The sequence below is a fragment of the Dipodomys spectabilis genome, unplaced genomic scaffold (genome assembly GCF_019054845.1).
Source record: "Dipodomys spectabilis isolate Male_0828 unplaced genomic scaffold, ASM1905484v1 ptg000069l, whole genome shotgun sequence".
Classification (NCBI taxonomy): Eukaryota; Metazoa; Chordata; class Mammalia; order Rodentia; family Heteromyidae; genus Dipodomys; species Dipodomys spectabilis.
The window spans coordinates 13742039-13758861 of NW_024870746.1; the positions used below are offsets into that span (position 1 = coordinate 13742039).

The window sequence follows — 16823 nt, forward strand, 5'->3', positions numbered from 1 at the left end:
ATCTTCCCCCCTCCCCGCCATTTCCCTCCCCCACCTCTCCTCCCCATGAGTAAAATTCTTTTCGGATAATGTCACCCCTTCCTTCACTATCTCTACCCTCTAAACCTGCCCCCTCTCTGGCCCAGTTTTCCTCTCTCATCCCTGCTTATAAGTTACATAGTTCTTGGGGCTGGGAAGGTGGCTCAGTGGTAGAGCGCTTGCCTTACATGCATGAGGCCCTGGGTTTGATTCCCCAGTACCACATAAGCAAAAAGAAAAAAGCTGGAAGTGGCGCTGTGGCTCAAGTGGTAGAGCGCTAGCCTTGAGCTAAAAGAGCTGAGGGACAGTGCCCAAGCCCAGAGTTCAGGCCTCACGACCGCACCCCCCCCCAAAAAAAAAGTTACATAGTTCTTTTTCCACATAGCATATGCTGAATACCATGATGGCATTTGGTCACTCTTCCTCCCTCCCCCTTTTGCTTTAGAAAGTTCTTTTAAAAAGTTATTTCTGGGGCAAATGCCAGCGTAGAAATAGTTTTTAGTGTCAAGATCTCTGAATTTGTGACTCATGGTATGTTTTAAGTTTTGCAACGAAAAACGTGAACTTAGAATTTTTTTCATTTGGGGCTGGGAAGGTGGCTCAGTGGTAGAGTGCTTGTCTTGCATGCATGAGGCCCTGGGTTCGATTCCTCAGCACCACATAAGCAAAAAGAAAAAAAGCCGGAAGTGGCGCTGTGGCTCAAGTGGTAGAGCACTAGCCTTGAGCTGAAGAGCTGAGGGACAGCGCCCAGGCCCAGAGTTCAGGCCCCACGAATGGACCAAAAAAAAAAAAGAATTTTTTTCATTTGTTATGGAGGTGCTGATCAGCTCAAGACTACTTTTAAGAGAGGATAAACGAGTTTATTGCTGATGACAGGAATCAGGCTAGTACCGGAAAGAAGTTTTTTTTTTTTTTTGTCGGTCATGGGGCTTGAACCCTGGGCCTGGGCGCTGTCCCTCAGCTCTTCAGCTCAAGGCGAGCGCTCTATCACTTGAGCTACAGCGCCACTTCCGGTTTTCTGGTGGTTTATTGGAGATAGGAGTCTCTCGGTCTCTCCTGCCCTGGCTGGCTTTGAACCGCGATCCTCAGATCTCAGCCTCCTGAGTAGCTAGGATTACAGGCGTGAGCCACCAGCGCCCGGCTTTGGAAAGAAGTTTGAATCCTGAGGGAGGGTGAAGTGGACTGACCCTCTGGACAAAGTCATGGATGGTAACCAGTATCTTAAAAGCAGAAGTTTATTGGATTGACTGGCAGGGGCTGGCTCATCTTGGGAATGAGCAGCCTTGAACTCAAATAGCTCAGGGTTTATAAAGGCAATAAACGCTTTCTTTTAGAGTAGATGCAAGCAAGCTGATATACAGAAGGAGAACTTAGATGTTATTTTGCAAGCATGTAAATCACAAACATTCCTGAAACAATTAAAACCATAAATACTCCTGTAACCATTTCTTGATCTTTAAGCAATGGGTGTTTGGATCAAAACTACTAGTTACAGAAAAGGGGGCAGACTTCCCCTCGCCCCTGGTCTGGAGAGTCCCCATGGTGGATATTGATGGTTTTGCTACTACTTAATGAATTCCAGTAACTGGGTATTTAACTCACTAATTTACTTCAAGCCTTTAACTTTGGAATTTCTCCTTTTAATGACTAGCCTTGAGTTTTTTTGTTTTCTACAGGGAGATCCTGTCTCTCAAGTTTGGCCCTATTATTAAAAATCAATAATTTTATTCTGTCTCTAATTTCACATTTTATATTCTTTTTAGGGGGTCAGCATAAGGGGAGATCCTGGGCTTTATACAAGCTGGTTGCATACAAAGTGGGCAGTCATCAGATATACAAAAGGTCAGGAGGGAAATTCTGACCAGGTGGGCAATTCCTTTCTAGCTGTACAGAAATCATGGCACCAACCATGATCTTCAGATCTCAGCCTCCTGAGGAGCTAGGATTACAGGTGTGAGCCACCAGCAACGGGCCCTGAATTATTTTTAAAATGCCTTGTGGGTGGGGTGCTCTGTTGGCACATGCCTGAAATCCTAGCTATTCTGGAGGCTGAGATCTGAGGATGGTGGTTCTAAGCCAGCCACGGCAGGAAAAATGCAGGAGACACTCACCTCCAATAAACTACTCAGAAAAGAGCCAGAAGTGGTACTGTGGCTCAAGTGGTAGAGTGCTAGGCCTTGAGCAAAAGGAGCTCAGGGATAGTGCCCAGGTCTTGAGTTCAAGGCCCAAGAATGCTAAAAACATAAACATAAACAAACGAACAAAAAACCTAGCCTTATGGGCATCCTGATAAGCATTCAGACAGCTCCAGGTCTTCCCCAACATATATCCCAGCAACAGCCCCGAAGGCCACTTTCCTGCAGCTAGATGCTGGAAGGGCTCTTCTACTTAAGTTTTACCACAAAAGCGCTAAAATGATGAAATTAGTATAAAGTGGGCGTGAAGAAGACCATGGGAGTGTCTTATTCTTATTTATTTTGTCGGTCGCGGGGCTTGAACTTTGGGCCTGGGTACTGTCCCTGAATGACCTCTTCAACCCACAGCTAGCATTCTATCACTTGAGCCACAGCACCACTTCCAGTTTTCTGAGTTGTTTATTGGAGATAAAAGAGTCCCTCGGACTTTCTTGCCCGGGCTGGCTTTGAACAGCGATCTTCAGATCTCAGCCTCCTGAGTAGTTCGGATTACAGGTGTGAGCCACTGGCGCCTGTTTTTTATTTTATTGTACAGATGCTGTACAGAGGGGTTTCTTTAATGTCTTTGGTGGAGAATGAGACAAGTCCATTGAGGTGGCTGGCCCTGGCGTGGCTGTTTTGTTTCGTTTTGTTTCTGGTCAAGAGACTTTTGTTTGCCACAGAACGGATGAGCATCTGAGTGTTGGGTGTGAGCCTCCGTGTGTGTCTGTGCCCCGCAGGAGGAGAAGGGCACCAGGATAACAGTGCCAGGAGAGGGTCACAGAGATGGTCCCAGCCTTCTTCATGAAGTCAGTGAGGAAGAAGTGGTCTCACCACAGGTGGTGGCGTCAGCAGGGTACCGAGCGAAGGCTGAACTCACATTCAATAAAACAGAAAGGCAGGCAGAGCCCTGAGAGGCAGGGTTGGCCCAAGTTCACGCTCCTGGGCCTTACGAGGAGGAGGGTTAATGGGGAAATCTATACAGCAACCCGAGACTGGGCACGTACGCACAGGTGTCCACGTCTACCACCACTGCGAACACGCCCGTGGACAGTCAAGGTCCTGGACAATCAGGCTGGGCAAGGCCATTGGCCATTGGGGGGAAAAAGGAGGACCTGGAGAAGAGGGAGAGGAGGTGGTGAATCCCACCTCTGCTTTTGGGGGGCCTCTATGAAGAGTGACATCCCACAGGCTCCCCTCCACCCCTTCCTCCCAGCAGCCCGGGGTGGAAAGGCCCTTGGCCGGGTGGCGAGGGAGGAGGCCCCGGGGGCGGAGGGAGGAGACCTGAGGCCTTTCAGCCACTCCCATAGACTCTGGACTGCTGGGGGTGGGGGGGAACTGGGGCCTCCGCCTTATAAAGCAGCGTCTGGGCAGGGCGCGCGGGCGGGGAAGCCCTGGAGGCGGGGTGCCGGGCCCCGGTGGAGTCGGGGAGGGGGCGGTCACCGTGCGCGGGCCCCCCACCTGTGGCGCGAGGCTTGGCGGCGCTGGCCGGGGAGCAGCGGGAGGGGAGGACGCGGCGGCGGGTTGGGGCCGCCGGGCTGCAGCCATGGGCCGTTACTCGGGCAAGACGTGCCGGCTGCTCTTCATGCTGGTCCTCACCGTGGTGTTCTTCGTGGCCGAGCTGGTGTCGGGCTACCTGGGCAACTCGATCGCGCTGCTGTCCGACTCCTTCAACATGCTGTCGGATCTGATCTCGCTGTGCGTGGGGCTGAGCGCCGGTTACATCGCGCGGCGCCCTGGCCGGGGCTCCCGGGCCACCTTCGGCTACGCGCGCGCCGAGGTGGTGGGCGCGCTCAGCAACGCCGTCTTCCTCACCGCGCTCTGCTTCACCATCTTCGTGCAGGCCGTGCTGCGCCTCGCCCGGCCCGAGCGCATGGACGACCCCGAGCTGGTGCTCATCGTCGGCGCCCTGGGGCTCGCCGTCAACCTGGTGGGGCTGCTCATCTTCCAGGACTGCGCCGCCTGGTTCTCCTGCTGCGTCCCGGGCCTCCGCCGCCGCCTGCAGCAGCAGCAGCAGCAGCAGCGACAGCTGGACCAGGGGGGTGCTTCGGGGGGACCCCAGGGCACGGAGGGCCAGCAGGATGCGGTGACCCCGAGCGTCCCCGGGTCTGACTCCGCTGTGACCTTCCGGGGGGCTTCGGTGGAGAGCAAGCAGGAGAAGGGGGCGACCGTTTTCTCAAATGTAGCAGGTGCCTTTCGGTTGCATCCTTTGGACGGCTTTGCCCTTCCCTCCTCCTCCTCTCTTCCTCTTCCTCCATCCTCTGTCTCCCTCCTCCCTCCTGGTCCCTTCCTCCTCACCCCACGCCTTTTTCTTCCTGTCAGAATTTCTTCCTTTCTTTCTTTTTCTTTTTTATACTCTTTGCACCCGCGTGACCTCTCTTCTCCTAACAGTATATATTCCCCCCTAATGACTTGAATTTCCTCCTCGATTTTGCGTTCTTGTTTGTCATTTGTCTTCTTCTAGTCTCTGTGTGTGGAAGTTATCGATTTTCTTAGGAATCAGTTCTTCTTGTTGAGCATTACACAACACTCCTCCTCCCGCCTCCCTTTCATTGATTACTGTCTGAACTTTGTTTCCCTCCTCCCCCTTTGGCCACCCTCTAGTTTCTGGTGTTGGGGTGGGGATGGGCTCCCCAGTTATTCTTTTTTGGTTTTAATTTGCAAGGAAGTGTGAATGAAATCCAAAGCTGGACCCCAAGCCCTTTTAGGGTCAAGGGGTACTATTGGGGTGTGTGTGACAGAAAGGGGGTGGAGTTCCCATATGCTAGTAGGAGTTTGAAATAACAAAACTTTATTTTGAGTCCATTGGTTCTTTTTGCTTGTAGAACTTATACACAACACAAGGTTTCTTCTTTGAATGCAGGTGATTCCCTGAGCACCCAGAATGAGCTGGAAGAGACTATGAAAAAGGAGAAAAAGTCTGAAGCCCTGAATATCCGAGGTAGGATTGACTTTGGGTCCATTTGAAATCCTTTCCAAATGTGTGTTCTGCTCTCCACTTCTGTTTGACTTTGAATAAGTCAATGATGTGTTGGAAAGTAGGCCAGTTACCTGCAGAGACTATGACCCGGGTGTCTTACCTAATGGATGCATTGATTTGGAAGGAGAAACTAGTTGCTAATGATTTATCTTTGCTCTTGTTGTGCCCAACATATTGCCCCTGCTCCTGAGTTCCATATAGCACTGCCATCTTGCTACTCCACTCAGTTTTGCACATCCATGGATATTGCTGATGTATAATACAGCCTGTTTGTTTATTGTCAGTTGTGGGGCTTGAACTCAGAGCCTGAGTGCTGTTCTTGAGCTCTTTGTTAGCATTCTACCACTTCGAGTGCCATTCCTAGTTTTCTGGTGGTTCGTTGTAGATAAAAGTGTCATGGACTTCCCTGCCTGGGCAGGCTTTGAACCACAGTCCTCAGATCTCAGCCTTCTTAGTAGCTAGGATTACCACCAGCACCCGGTTTAATCCCCAATCTTAACTTTGAGAATTGCAGTGAAGTATAAGGTAAAGGTTAATCCGTTACTTTCATATGGTTTGGGAAAAGCGTGGAATGAGAATTAGATGAAAATAATATAATGAAAAGAGAATAATCCAGGAGACATTCTTTTTTTTTTTTTTTGGGTCCAGTCATGGGGCCTGAACTCTGGGCCTGGGCGCTGTCCCTCAGCTCTTCAGCTCAAAGCTAGCACTCTACCACTTGAGCCACAGCGCCACTTCTGGTTTTTTCTTTTGCTTATGTGGTGCTGAGGAATCGAACCCAGGGCCTCTGGCATACAAGGCATGCGCCCTACCACTGAGCCACCTTCCCAGCCCGCAGGAGACATTCTTTCTAGTTTAGGAAGTCTCACACCTGACATAAAGTCATTCTTAGAACGGACTTACGGGAGGAAAATATCCAGAAATCAGTAATACAGTAGCCCTGAAAAAAATTGCAAAATGAATTCACTTTTCTAAAGTGAATAGTGGTAGATCTATTTGAGAGAATCTATAATGAAAAGTCATCATCCTTTAATATATCTTTCTTTCTTAAGTTCCAGTTTAAATACACATCTATCTTTTTTTTTTTTTTTGACAGTTGTGAGGCTTGAACTCACAACTGTGAGCACTGTCATTGAGCCTCTTTGTGTTCAAGGCTAGCACTACCACTTGAGCCACAGCATCACTTCCAGTTTTTGAGTGGTTAATTGAAGATAAGAGTCTTACTGGGACTTTTCTGTCCAGGGCTGGCTTTGAACAGAGATCCTCACAACTCAGCCTCCTGAGTAACTGGGATTAAAGGTGTGAGCTACTGGAGCCTGATGTCTTTTTTTTTTGGTATATTTTTTATTGTAAAAATACTGTACAGAGGGGTTATAGTTACATGAGCAAGGTAATGAGTCCATTTCCTATCCAGCATTGTTGCCTCCTCCTCCTTTGTTTTTCCCCTACCAACCCTTCCCTCCCACCTCCACAACCCCCCTTCCCCGCCTTGCTGAAGTTGTAAAGTTTGTTTTCCACATAGTGTCTTGTACATCTCATTGTTACAATGGGTCAACCTGTATTCCTATTTAAGCATTTTGTTTTTTTCCCTTCCCTTCCCCAAATTAACGAAGTGTATATACAAGATGCAGAGCACTGGAATCAACTACAGTGAAAACAGGTGTTATACCATGGGGGAGAAACATACAAAGAAACAAAAAAAAATCACATAGTACATTATAAATATGTTAGAAACAATACTTGTGTCCCTATCTTGGGGTTCATTTTGGCACCTGATTTCTTTTTTTTTTTTTGTCGGTCGTGGGGCTTGAACTCTGGGCCTGGGCGCTGTCCCTCAGCTCTTCAGCTCAAGGCGAGCGCTCTACCACTTGAGCTACAGCACCACTTCCGGTTTTCTGGTGGTTTATTGGAGATAGGAGTCTCACGGTTTTTCCTGCCCGGGCTGGCTTTGAACCACGATCCTCAGATCTCAGCCTCCTGAGTAGCTAGGATTACAGGCGTGAGCCACCAGCGCCCGGCTTGACGCCTGATTTCTATCTAAGATTTTTTAAGGTAAAGTTTGCTATGGTAGCAGTTTACCCTTTTAAAACACGAGTAATTACCTTCATTTTTGTGTTACAGAGTTTAGAGAAAGAATAGGTAGGCATAAAGAAGAAAGGACAGTAGATAGGATAGATCATGACCTTATTTCAGAAGTTTGTATGATCTTACTAATTTGGGGTGTGTGTGTGTGTGTGTGTGTGTGTGTGTGTGTGTGTGTTCGGCTCAAACCCTGGACCTAGTGCATGCCAGGCAGTTGCTCTATCATTGAGCTATATTCTCTTAGTTCCACATGATGGAGACACACTAATCTTTAGTCTACAACTGTACCTAGCCAAACACTCAATCCAGACGGATTTTCGGAAGTGCACCTGGCAGAGGTGAAGAATATAGTGGCCAAAAAGTGGGAATTTGGCAACTGCCTAGGTTTGAGGCCTGGCTCTGGCACTTAAGGACTACCCAGATTAGGGCATATTCTTGAATCTCTTCAGGACTTAGGGTGCCTTATTTTTTATTTTTATTTTTTGCCAGTCCTAGGACTTGAACTCAAGGCCTGGGCACTGTTCCCAAGCTTCTTTTGCTCAAGGCTGGCACTCTACCACTTGAGCCACAGTGCCACTTCTGGCTCTTTCTGTTTATGTGGTACTGAAGAATTGAACCCAGGGCCTCATGTATAGTAGGTAAGCACTCTACCACTGAGCCACATCCCCAGCTCCCCTCATTTTTTTAAAATGAGGATAATGAGATCAGTGGTAGAATACTTGCTAGTAGCCATGAGACATGGAATTCAGTCCACAGAATTACAAATGAATGAAAGAATGAATGAATGAATGAAAAGCAACTAATTAAATAAAGGTAGATAACAACAGTACTTATCGATTTGCATGATGAGAAGACATGTAAGCTACTTAGGCTTATAACAGGAAAGTGAGCTTCCACTTTTATTGAGTGCCTACCTTGTGCCAGGTACCATGCATGGATGAGTCATTTGGTGTTCATTATCATTTTCCTAGAAGGATACTTTTATCATTCAGGTCCTGAGTGAAATAGTAAGGTGCCAGGCCCTGCTGGTTTAGTAATGATGAGCTAGGTCATGCCTTTGCTTATGCTTTCAGGATTTAGGTTAAGTGTGAGGCAGGCCTGGGCCCTTCAATTCAGGGAAGGACCACAAAATGTAAGTGCTAGAAAGAACTTAGAATGAGTTCCCACCCTTCCTTACTCTTTACAAAGGAGAAAATAGAGTCTAGAGGATTTAGCGACTTCCCCGTGTCTCCTTAGCTAGCATAGAGGTGGGCCGGAATCCTGGGCCCCTGTTTCATGTTTCCGGCTCCTTCTATGATCACATACTGCCTCTGGCTTCCAGGCAGGGGTGGCTTGCTTCTCCGGTGTACACTTAGAAGCAGTTGCTTCAGAAAACACAATTGTTAATTGTTTTCTTTCTGTATACAAATAATTGGAGTATATAGTTGCAATACATCGATACCTTGGCAACTTTTTTTTTTTTTTTGTCGGTCATGAGGCTTGAACTCTGGGCCTGGGTGCTGTCCCTCAGCTCTTCAGCTCAAGGTGAGCGCTCTACCACTTGAGCCACAATGCCACTTCTGGTTTTCTGATGGTTTATTGAAGATAAGAGTCTCACGGACTTTCCTTGCCTGGGCTGGCTTTGAACCGAGATCCTCAGATCTCAGCCTCCTCAGTAGGTAGGATTACAGGCGTGAGCCACTGGTGCCCGGCTCCTTGGCAACTTTTAAAATTGAAAAATGTCATGTTCTGGAGACTTTGCTTACTCCAGCTGTTCTTTTTTTTTTGTCAGTTGTGGGGCCTGAACTCTGGGCCTGGGCGCTGTCCTTCAGCTCTTCAGCTTAAGGCTAGCGCTCTACCACTTGAGCCACAGTGCCACTCCCAGTTTTCTGGTGGTTAATTGTAGGTAAGAGTCTGATGGATTATCTGCTCAGGCTGGCTTTGGACCATGATCCTTAGAGAAGCCTCTTGAGAAGCTAGGATTACAGGCGTGAGCCACCTGCGCCCAGCAAGATTCTTTTTTTTTTCTTTTTTTTTTGCCAGTCCTGGGGCTTGAACTCAGGGCCTGGACACTGTCCCTGAGCCTCTTTTGTTCTAGGCTAGCACTCTACTGCTTGAGCCATAGTACTACTTCTAGGGTTTTTTTTTTGTTGTTGTTGTTGTTTATGTGGTACTGAGCTTCATGCATGCTAGGCAAGCACTCTACCATTAAGCCACATTCCCAGCCCCCCCCCCCCCCCCCAGCAAGATTCTTACATTTACCAAATGTCAATTTTAGTCAGATTGCCAGATCATGAGATATATGAGTCTGAGGTTGTTTATAATATTATTAATAATAAAAATAATTATTATTATTGTCCTAGAGCTTGAACTGTAGGCCTGGGTGCTGTCTCTAAGCTTTTGTGCTCAAGGCTAGTGCTCTACCGCTTGAGCCACAGCTCTCCTTCCAGCTTTTTGTGGTTAATTGGAGATAAGAGTCTCACAGACTTTCCTCTCTGGGGCTTTGAACCTTGATCCTCCGATCCCAGCCTTCTGAGTAGCTAGGATTACAGGTGTGAGCCACCGGTGCTATTTTTTTCTTTACTTTTTAAAATTCCAAGTTGACATGTGAAGGGTAGGTACAGAGGATTCCTTACAATTTTTTTTTTTTGGGTCCAGTCATGGGGCTTGTTGTACTCTGGGCCTGGGTGCTGTCCCTCAGCTCTTCAGCTCAAGGCTAGTGCTCTACCACTTGAGCCACAGCGCCACTACCGGCTTTTTTCTTTTTGCTTATGTGGTGCTGAGGAATTGAACCCAGGGCCTCAGGCATGCAAGGCAAGCGCTCTACCACTGAGCCACCTTCCCAGCCCAGGTACAGAGGATTCCTGACTTTGTAAAGGACTCCAGTCTTCTGAGCACTGTGACTAATCAGGTGACTGACGTGGCTAGAATGCTGATCTTTGTCTCTACCAGACTTGTCTCTGAATCACAGATGAGACCATAGCAGGGTTTGCTCACAAACTTTTATTATGTTCAATAAAATGTCTGAGTACTGCTGGAAATCAAAAGCTTGCTATTTGTTGCCAGTACTTCTTTCTAGAAATTTCTGCCCCTTTCTTCCCTCCTGCACTGCCATTCTCAGTACTTATGGTACTTACTGCTCTGTACTTGCTGTATAGTAGAGCCAGTGGAGAAGGGCATACCTTCCCAGGGCAGGCAGATCTGGCTTGCTTTCTGTCTCTGCATTTTCTAGCCCAGTAACTCCTGTTTAGCTTTGGCCTCCTCATCTGTTTATAAAGATACTGGTACCATCTTCCTGGTACTGTGGTAAGCATGACCTGGATGTTTGGCACAGCTAGGCACAAGATCGAGGATCTATTCCACAAATTACCAAGGTTGATAGTAGGAGAGGCAGAAGACCTCCTTCCTTCCCCAGGTTGCAAGTGAATGGATCCTGCCTGTGCTGCTGTTCACCAGTGTGACTACAGACAGCCAAAACGCTGTACAGTATGCCTTCCCAAAAAGCAAGAAGAAAGGATTTTTTTGAGTGCTCTCACCATAAAGACAACAAAGATTGGAGGAAATACATGTTTTTCTCTTGTTTGAACATCATGCATATGCCAAAACAACACATGATACCCTATATACACAAACAGTTTGTATTTGCATCAATTAAAGAAAAAGAATATCACTAGTGCACTGGTGATATCCCAGAGGATAATGGCTTTCCTCATCTTTGTGTGGGAGGCCAACAACCCACTGCTGGGGTTGGGAGTGTGGCTCAGCGGTAGTGTGCTTGCATAGCATGTGTGAGGCCCTGAGCTTTCTCCACAGATACAAATAGTAACTAATGATGATAACAAAGGAAGAATTTAAGGGGCTGATTCTTTCAGCAGGCTTTTTTTTTTTAATATTCAGAACTTTGTACAGGGTTCCATTAAGCAGATTTCCCAGGCTTCTCTCCCTCTGAAAGACATTTTAGCTATGTGATCTTGGACACATTATTGAGCTACTCTGTGCCCAAGATATGGAAAGGATACAGTCAGGGTAAGTCAGGGTAACCATGAGAAGCTACAGGCATGTTCTAAGCTAACCCTTACTGAAACAGCAGGGCTGGAGTCTCCTAATTGCACTCAGGACCTAAATGACACTAATATCTATCTAGGAAGATGATTGTAAACATGAAGCAACTCATTCATGTTTAGCACCTGGCACAAAGTAGAGAGTCAATAAAAGTAGTAGTTCATTTTACTATAAGCCTAAGCACTTTATGTGTTTTCTTCTTATATATGTTTTTTTTTTCTCATGCAAGCCTATGAGGTTGGTACTCTTGTTATCCTTATCACTAGATGAGGATTGGCCTCTCTTTCTATATCTATGTATCTATGTATATAGCTATGTATCATATTCATAACTGTATTATCTTGTACAAATTACTCACTACTCTGTGTTTCATTTTCTTCCTTTGTAAAATGGAGACTGACTTTCTGATTGGGCCTGAGAATCAACCTTCCCTCCCTCCCTCCCTCCTTCCCTTTCCTTCCCTCCCTCCCTCCCTCCCTCCCTTCCTTCCTTCCTTCCTTCCTTCCTTCTTTCCTTCCTTTTCTATCTCTCCCTCCCTCTCTCTCCTTCTCCCACTCCTTCCTTCTCTCCCTATTTCCTTTCTTTCTAATTTTTATACTTTTATTTGTATTTATTTTATATTGCATTTATTCTTATATCATACATATTTGCTTCTGGGATCTCTTTTTCTTGCAAACAGCTTTCTTGCTCATGTAGGGATAGCATGTTTCTTTCATTTCTCTCTTTCTTTTTTCTCTCTCTCTTTCTTTTTCTTTCCCTTCCTTCCTTCCTTCCTTCCTTCCTTCCTTCCTTCCTTCCTTCCTTCCTTCCTTCCTTCCTTCCTTCCTTCCTTCCTTCCTTCCTTCCTTCTTTCCTTCCTTCCTTTTTTTTGCCAGTCCCAGAGCTTGAACTCAGGGCCTGGGCAATGTCCCTGAGCCTTTCTGTGCTCAAGGCTAGCACTACCACCTGAGCCACAGTGCCACTTCTGGCTTTTTCTGTTTATGAAGAATCCAACCCTGGGCTTCATGCATGCTAGGCAAGCACTCTACCACTAAGCCACATTCCCAGCGTATCAGTGTGGGGCAAAATCTTTTCAGGGCAGGAGGAGGGCAAGATATGAAACAGCCCCTCTCTGGTTCATCTGTGTGTCTTGGATGCTTTCTTCTTGGATGTGTTCGATCCACCAGAGAATTTTCATCTCACACTGTGAGATGAGATAATCACCCACGTATTGACAGCTACCAAGAATCCTCCTGGCCATTCCCGGGCTCTCTGCATCCTGGAATTTGTAGCCTTGGCTTTGATTTCAGAGGAAGTATTGCCATTATTATGATTATTTCCATATTGATGTTTGCGGGAGTGCTAACTGCAAAGTACACAGGTAGCAACAGATATCCCTCTACTTGGAAATCCGAGTACTGTGGGACTGTGGGCTTTATCAGTATCTTTCTTCACGGCAGGCGTTCTCTTACATGTGATGGGAGACGCGCTGGGGTCTGTGATTGTGGTCATCACTGCTGTCATATTCTACCTACGTCCCCTGACCGCTGAAGCGCCATGTAACTGGCAGTGTTACATTGACCCCAGCCTGACCATCATCATGGTCATCATTATTCTGTCATCGGCCTTTCCGCTCATCAAGGAGACTGCTGCCATTCTGCTGCAGATGGTCCCCAAGGGAGTCGACATGGAAGAGCTGAGTAAGTAGACTGGGGACTGGATGCTGAGATGGAGTGCTAGTGCAGTTGGAGGGCTAGCATTGTGCAAAGTGCTGTTTGGTTTGTGCATTCTGCAACTGCCACGAAGATTTCCCTGGGTGCTTGGCAGCCTAGGAAGATGATGTGCAGCTCCAAGAACCAAAGGTCCTTGTAACCCAGGATGCTCTGACTTAGTCACACTTTTTTATTTTTTGTCAGTCATGGGCTTGAACTTTGGGCCTGGGCGCTGTCCCTGAGCTCCTCAGCTCAAGGCTAGCTCTCTACTACTTGAACCACAGTGCCATTTCTGGTTTTCTGGTGGTTAATTGGAGATAAGAGTCTTATTATGGCCTTTCCTGTCTGGGCTGGCTTTGAACCATGATCCTCATATCTCAGCCTCTTGAATAGCGAGGATTATAGGTGTGAGCCACTGGTGTTCAGCTTGCTGTTGTCTTTGTAGGATTCAAGTTAACTCCATTATTGCCTGAGGACATTTTTTTTTTTTTTTGGGTCCAGTTGTGGGGCCTGAACTCTGGGCCTGGGCGCTGTCCCTCAGCTCTTCAGCTCAAGGCTAGCACTCTACCACTTGAGCCACAGCGCCACTTCTGGCTTTTTTCTTTTTGCTTATGTGGTGCTAAGGAATTGAACCCAGGGCCTCATGCATGCAAGGCAAGCACTCTACCACTGAGCCACCTTCCCAGCCCCATGAGGACATTTTTTTGTATGATTTCAATTATTTACTTATTTATTTATTTAACTTATTTTTGTCCAGTCCTGGGGCTTGAGCTCATGGCCTGGGCACTGTCCTTGAGTTTCTTTTTCTCAAGGATAGCTCTCTACCACTTGAGCCACAGCTCCACTTCCAGCCTTTTCTTTTTATGTGTTACTAAGGATTCAAACCTAGGGCTTTCTGCATACCAGGCAAGCAGTCTATCACTAAGCCACATTCCCAGCCCTATTTCTAGTTTTTAAAAGGAGACTACATTTTTATACAGCAGAAACTCAGTTTTTATATAAAACAATAGTATTTTATACATATTTGTTATGGTTATTATTATACATTGCTTCATTGGTGAGCCAGAAAACAGGGAGTAGAAGTTAGAAGATCTGTTTTATGATCTGCCTGATAGTCAGTCTATTTATTTATTTATTTATTTTTCTATATATATTTTTAATTGTGAAAATACCGTACAGAGGGGTTACAATTACATGGGCAAGGTAATGAGTACATTTCTTATCAAGCATTGTTGCCTCCTCCTTTGTTTCCTCTCTGACAGTCAGTTTAAATGGCACAACAATATAGTCTATGGCAGTGGTAGATTGTTCCAGATATAGGGGTAACTTGCATTGTGAATTGTGTGTGTTTGTGTGTGCGTGTGCACATGTGCACATACATGTGTGTTTAATGCTGAAGACTCAACTCATGACTCCTCATATGCCAAACACAATCTTACCATTCGGCTACAATTCCAGCTCTAGTATCACTTTGTTTGTAAGGTTATAGCTCTGGTAACTATGTTTGAGTATACCCACTGTGGCCAGTCTGTAGGATCATTACAACAGCCTCAGTTCCTCTTCAGGCATCTTCTCCTGGACATTCTAGTTGTATTTTTTAGTCTCTTCTCTGCAAGCATTGCTCTGACTGTTTTAAAATAACCAGCCTCTATTTCCTGAGTACCTGCTGTTTGCCCAGTGCTGCAGGCAGGGAGAGGAAGAAGATAGAGGACAAAAGATAGGAGGCATTGCGTTTTTGTTTCCAGTTTTTATTACTCCAAAGAGCATGGCCCAAGCTGTTCATGTACATGGATATTTGGTTATATCCTTTGGGCGAAACCTTAGTTCTAGATTTGTTGGCAAATGTTTTCCACCCATATTTGTCAAATTCTTCTTCTTTCAAAGAGCTATTCTACTTAATGCTCATGGACGTTCACTGGGAGCCATTCTCTGTACATTCAGCAAGCCTATGCATTTTCTTCTTCTTATTACACTTGTTCATTTGAATTGCTTTTTATGGGCTGACCATGGTGTAGGCATTCAGAGAGAAGAAAGAAGATGGTGGGAAATATCTATTCATAGAGGATCAGTGATTTTTTTTTCTTCTGTTAGTCTTAGTAAATGCACATTGTTTGGGTGATGAGCTTAAACAGCTACACCTCTAGGTTCTGGGTCTCCCCTACTGCATTCACAATTTCCTATCATCTACTCTTCTCTCTCCTAGTGAGCAAACTCTCTTCTGTGCCTGGAATCAGCAGCATGCATGAAGTGCACATCTGGGAACTTGTAAGTGGGAAGATCATTGCCACCCTGCACATCAAGTACCAGCAGGACACAGGTTATCAGGATGCCAGCACAAAAATTCGAGAAATCTTTCACAATGCAGGAATCCACAACCTGACCATTCAGTTTGAAAAGGTGGACTTGAAGGAACCCCTGGAGCAGAAAGACTTACTGTTTCAATGCAGCAGCCCCTGCATCTCCAACGGCTGTGCTAAAAGGCTGTGCTGTCCTCCTGGAGCACTGCCCCTGGCTCATGTCAATGGCTGTGCTGAGCACAATGGTGGCCCTCTAGAGATATATCGAAGTAGAAGAGAAGCCACTGAAGTAGCCATTGACGTGCCTTTGGATGGCTGTCTGCCTGACCACGGACAAACTATTAACAAAACTTGGGAGGAACAACATTCTGAAAACAGTACACATTTTTGATCTGGTACTCCCCTAAGATCAGACTCTATGTAGTTTAGGTGCATTGGAACCACCAGCTTGGCTTGTGGAAACAGCTTTGTGGGTTGTGGGCTCGAACCAACCTTGCACTCTCTGTGTTCAGTAAGGGTTGGATAATTAGGATTTAGTGGAACATATCTGTTGGTTTTCATGTGGCTGCTAACCCCTTTTCATTCCTCTGGGTATCTCTTGCTGCTCTTCAACAGTTTTGTGATTTCTAAAGCAAAGTACACTAGCACATAGACCAGGGATACTGAAGGGGGAACTCTTAACTCTGGACACTGGTTTTAAAATAGTTCTTCCTTTTATTATTATTATTATTTTTTTGTGGTGCTGGAGATTGAACCCAAGGTTTTGTATATGTGAAACAAGGGCTGTACCACTGAGCTGCACTCTGTAGCTTTTAGCTGACTCTTGGGTGAGAGGCGTAGCTCACTGTCTATATAGAAAAAAACTGAAGTATCATAATAGCTGTGTTTTTTCCCATCCCCTTCAAAGTCCATGGGAGAGGGAAGTGAGGTATTTGTGGCACTTCAAGAGTATCTTTTCTTCTACTCATTGTTGGAGAAATGTAAAACAAGTACTTATTCAGGTTGGAAAATGTTCTGAGAACATTAGAAGAGGTAGAGTTTAATGGGGGAAGGAAGAAAAGATATTTTCTGTCTTCTTGGTTTTGTGAGATGAGAGAAAACAAAATTTTATTCTCTGCTTGGAACTGAACTACAGCTATAGCATGTTATTTAAATATGTAATATATTCTCTTTGCTTGGACATATAGAGATTCTTCTGCTTCCTTAAGTATGACACAAATATGTATTTATGGTCTTTGAGAGTCTCCAGTTGTATTCATGACATTCATGGCTTTGGTGATAATTTACTTATCTGTCCAAATTTCCTTAGAGTTCCTTTTACATGATCACGTTAATCAGGGTAGTGTTTATCAGGGACAAGTATTCCTGGGCTAGAAGAGTATATGCCATTGAGCGCTCATTTTTGCTAAATAAATTATCTAGACTGCCTCTTCTTTAATTAGACATACTTTAAAGTATTTATTATGGTTTTCAATTACCAACTTGATTGGAAAAAAATTGGTGTCCAAATGAGAAATGAAAATTAATTCAGCTGCTGTTT

At 45.7% G+C, this 16823-nt stretch overlaps 1 protein-coding gene across 2 annotated transcripts in view; it reads left to right on the forward strand.

Moving 5' to 3' along the window:
* The window catches only part of Slc30a10 (solute carrier family 30 member 10), a 37238-nt gene extending 21185 nt beyond the window's left edge, over positions 1-16053 (forward strand). The window contains exons 1-4 of one of the 2 annotated variants that reach the window (XM_042681286.1): positions 3726-4381; positions 5056-5133; positions 12735-12974; positions 15190-16053. In XM_042681286.1, coding sequence (XP_042537220.1) covers positions 3739-4381; positions 5056-5133; positions 12735-12974; positions 15190-15674 — 1446 coding nt within the window. In that variant the 5' untranslated portion in view covers positions 3726-3738 and the 3' untranslated portion in view covers positions 15675-16053. Of the gene's footprint in view, positions 1-3725; positions 4382-5055; positions 5134-12734; positions 12975-15189 lie in introns of those variants that run through there. The other variant, XM_042681287.1, reaches the window with a different exon arrangement.
* The last annotated feature ends 770 nt before the right edge of the window (positions 16054-16823 follow it).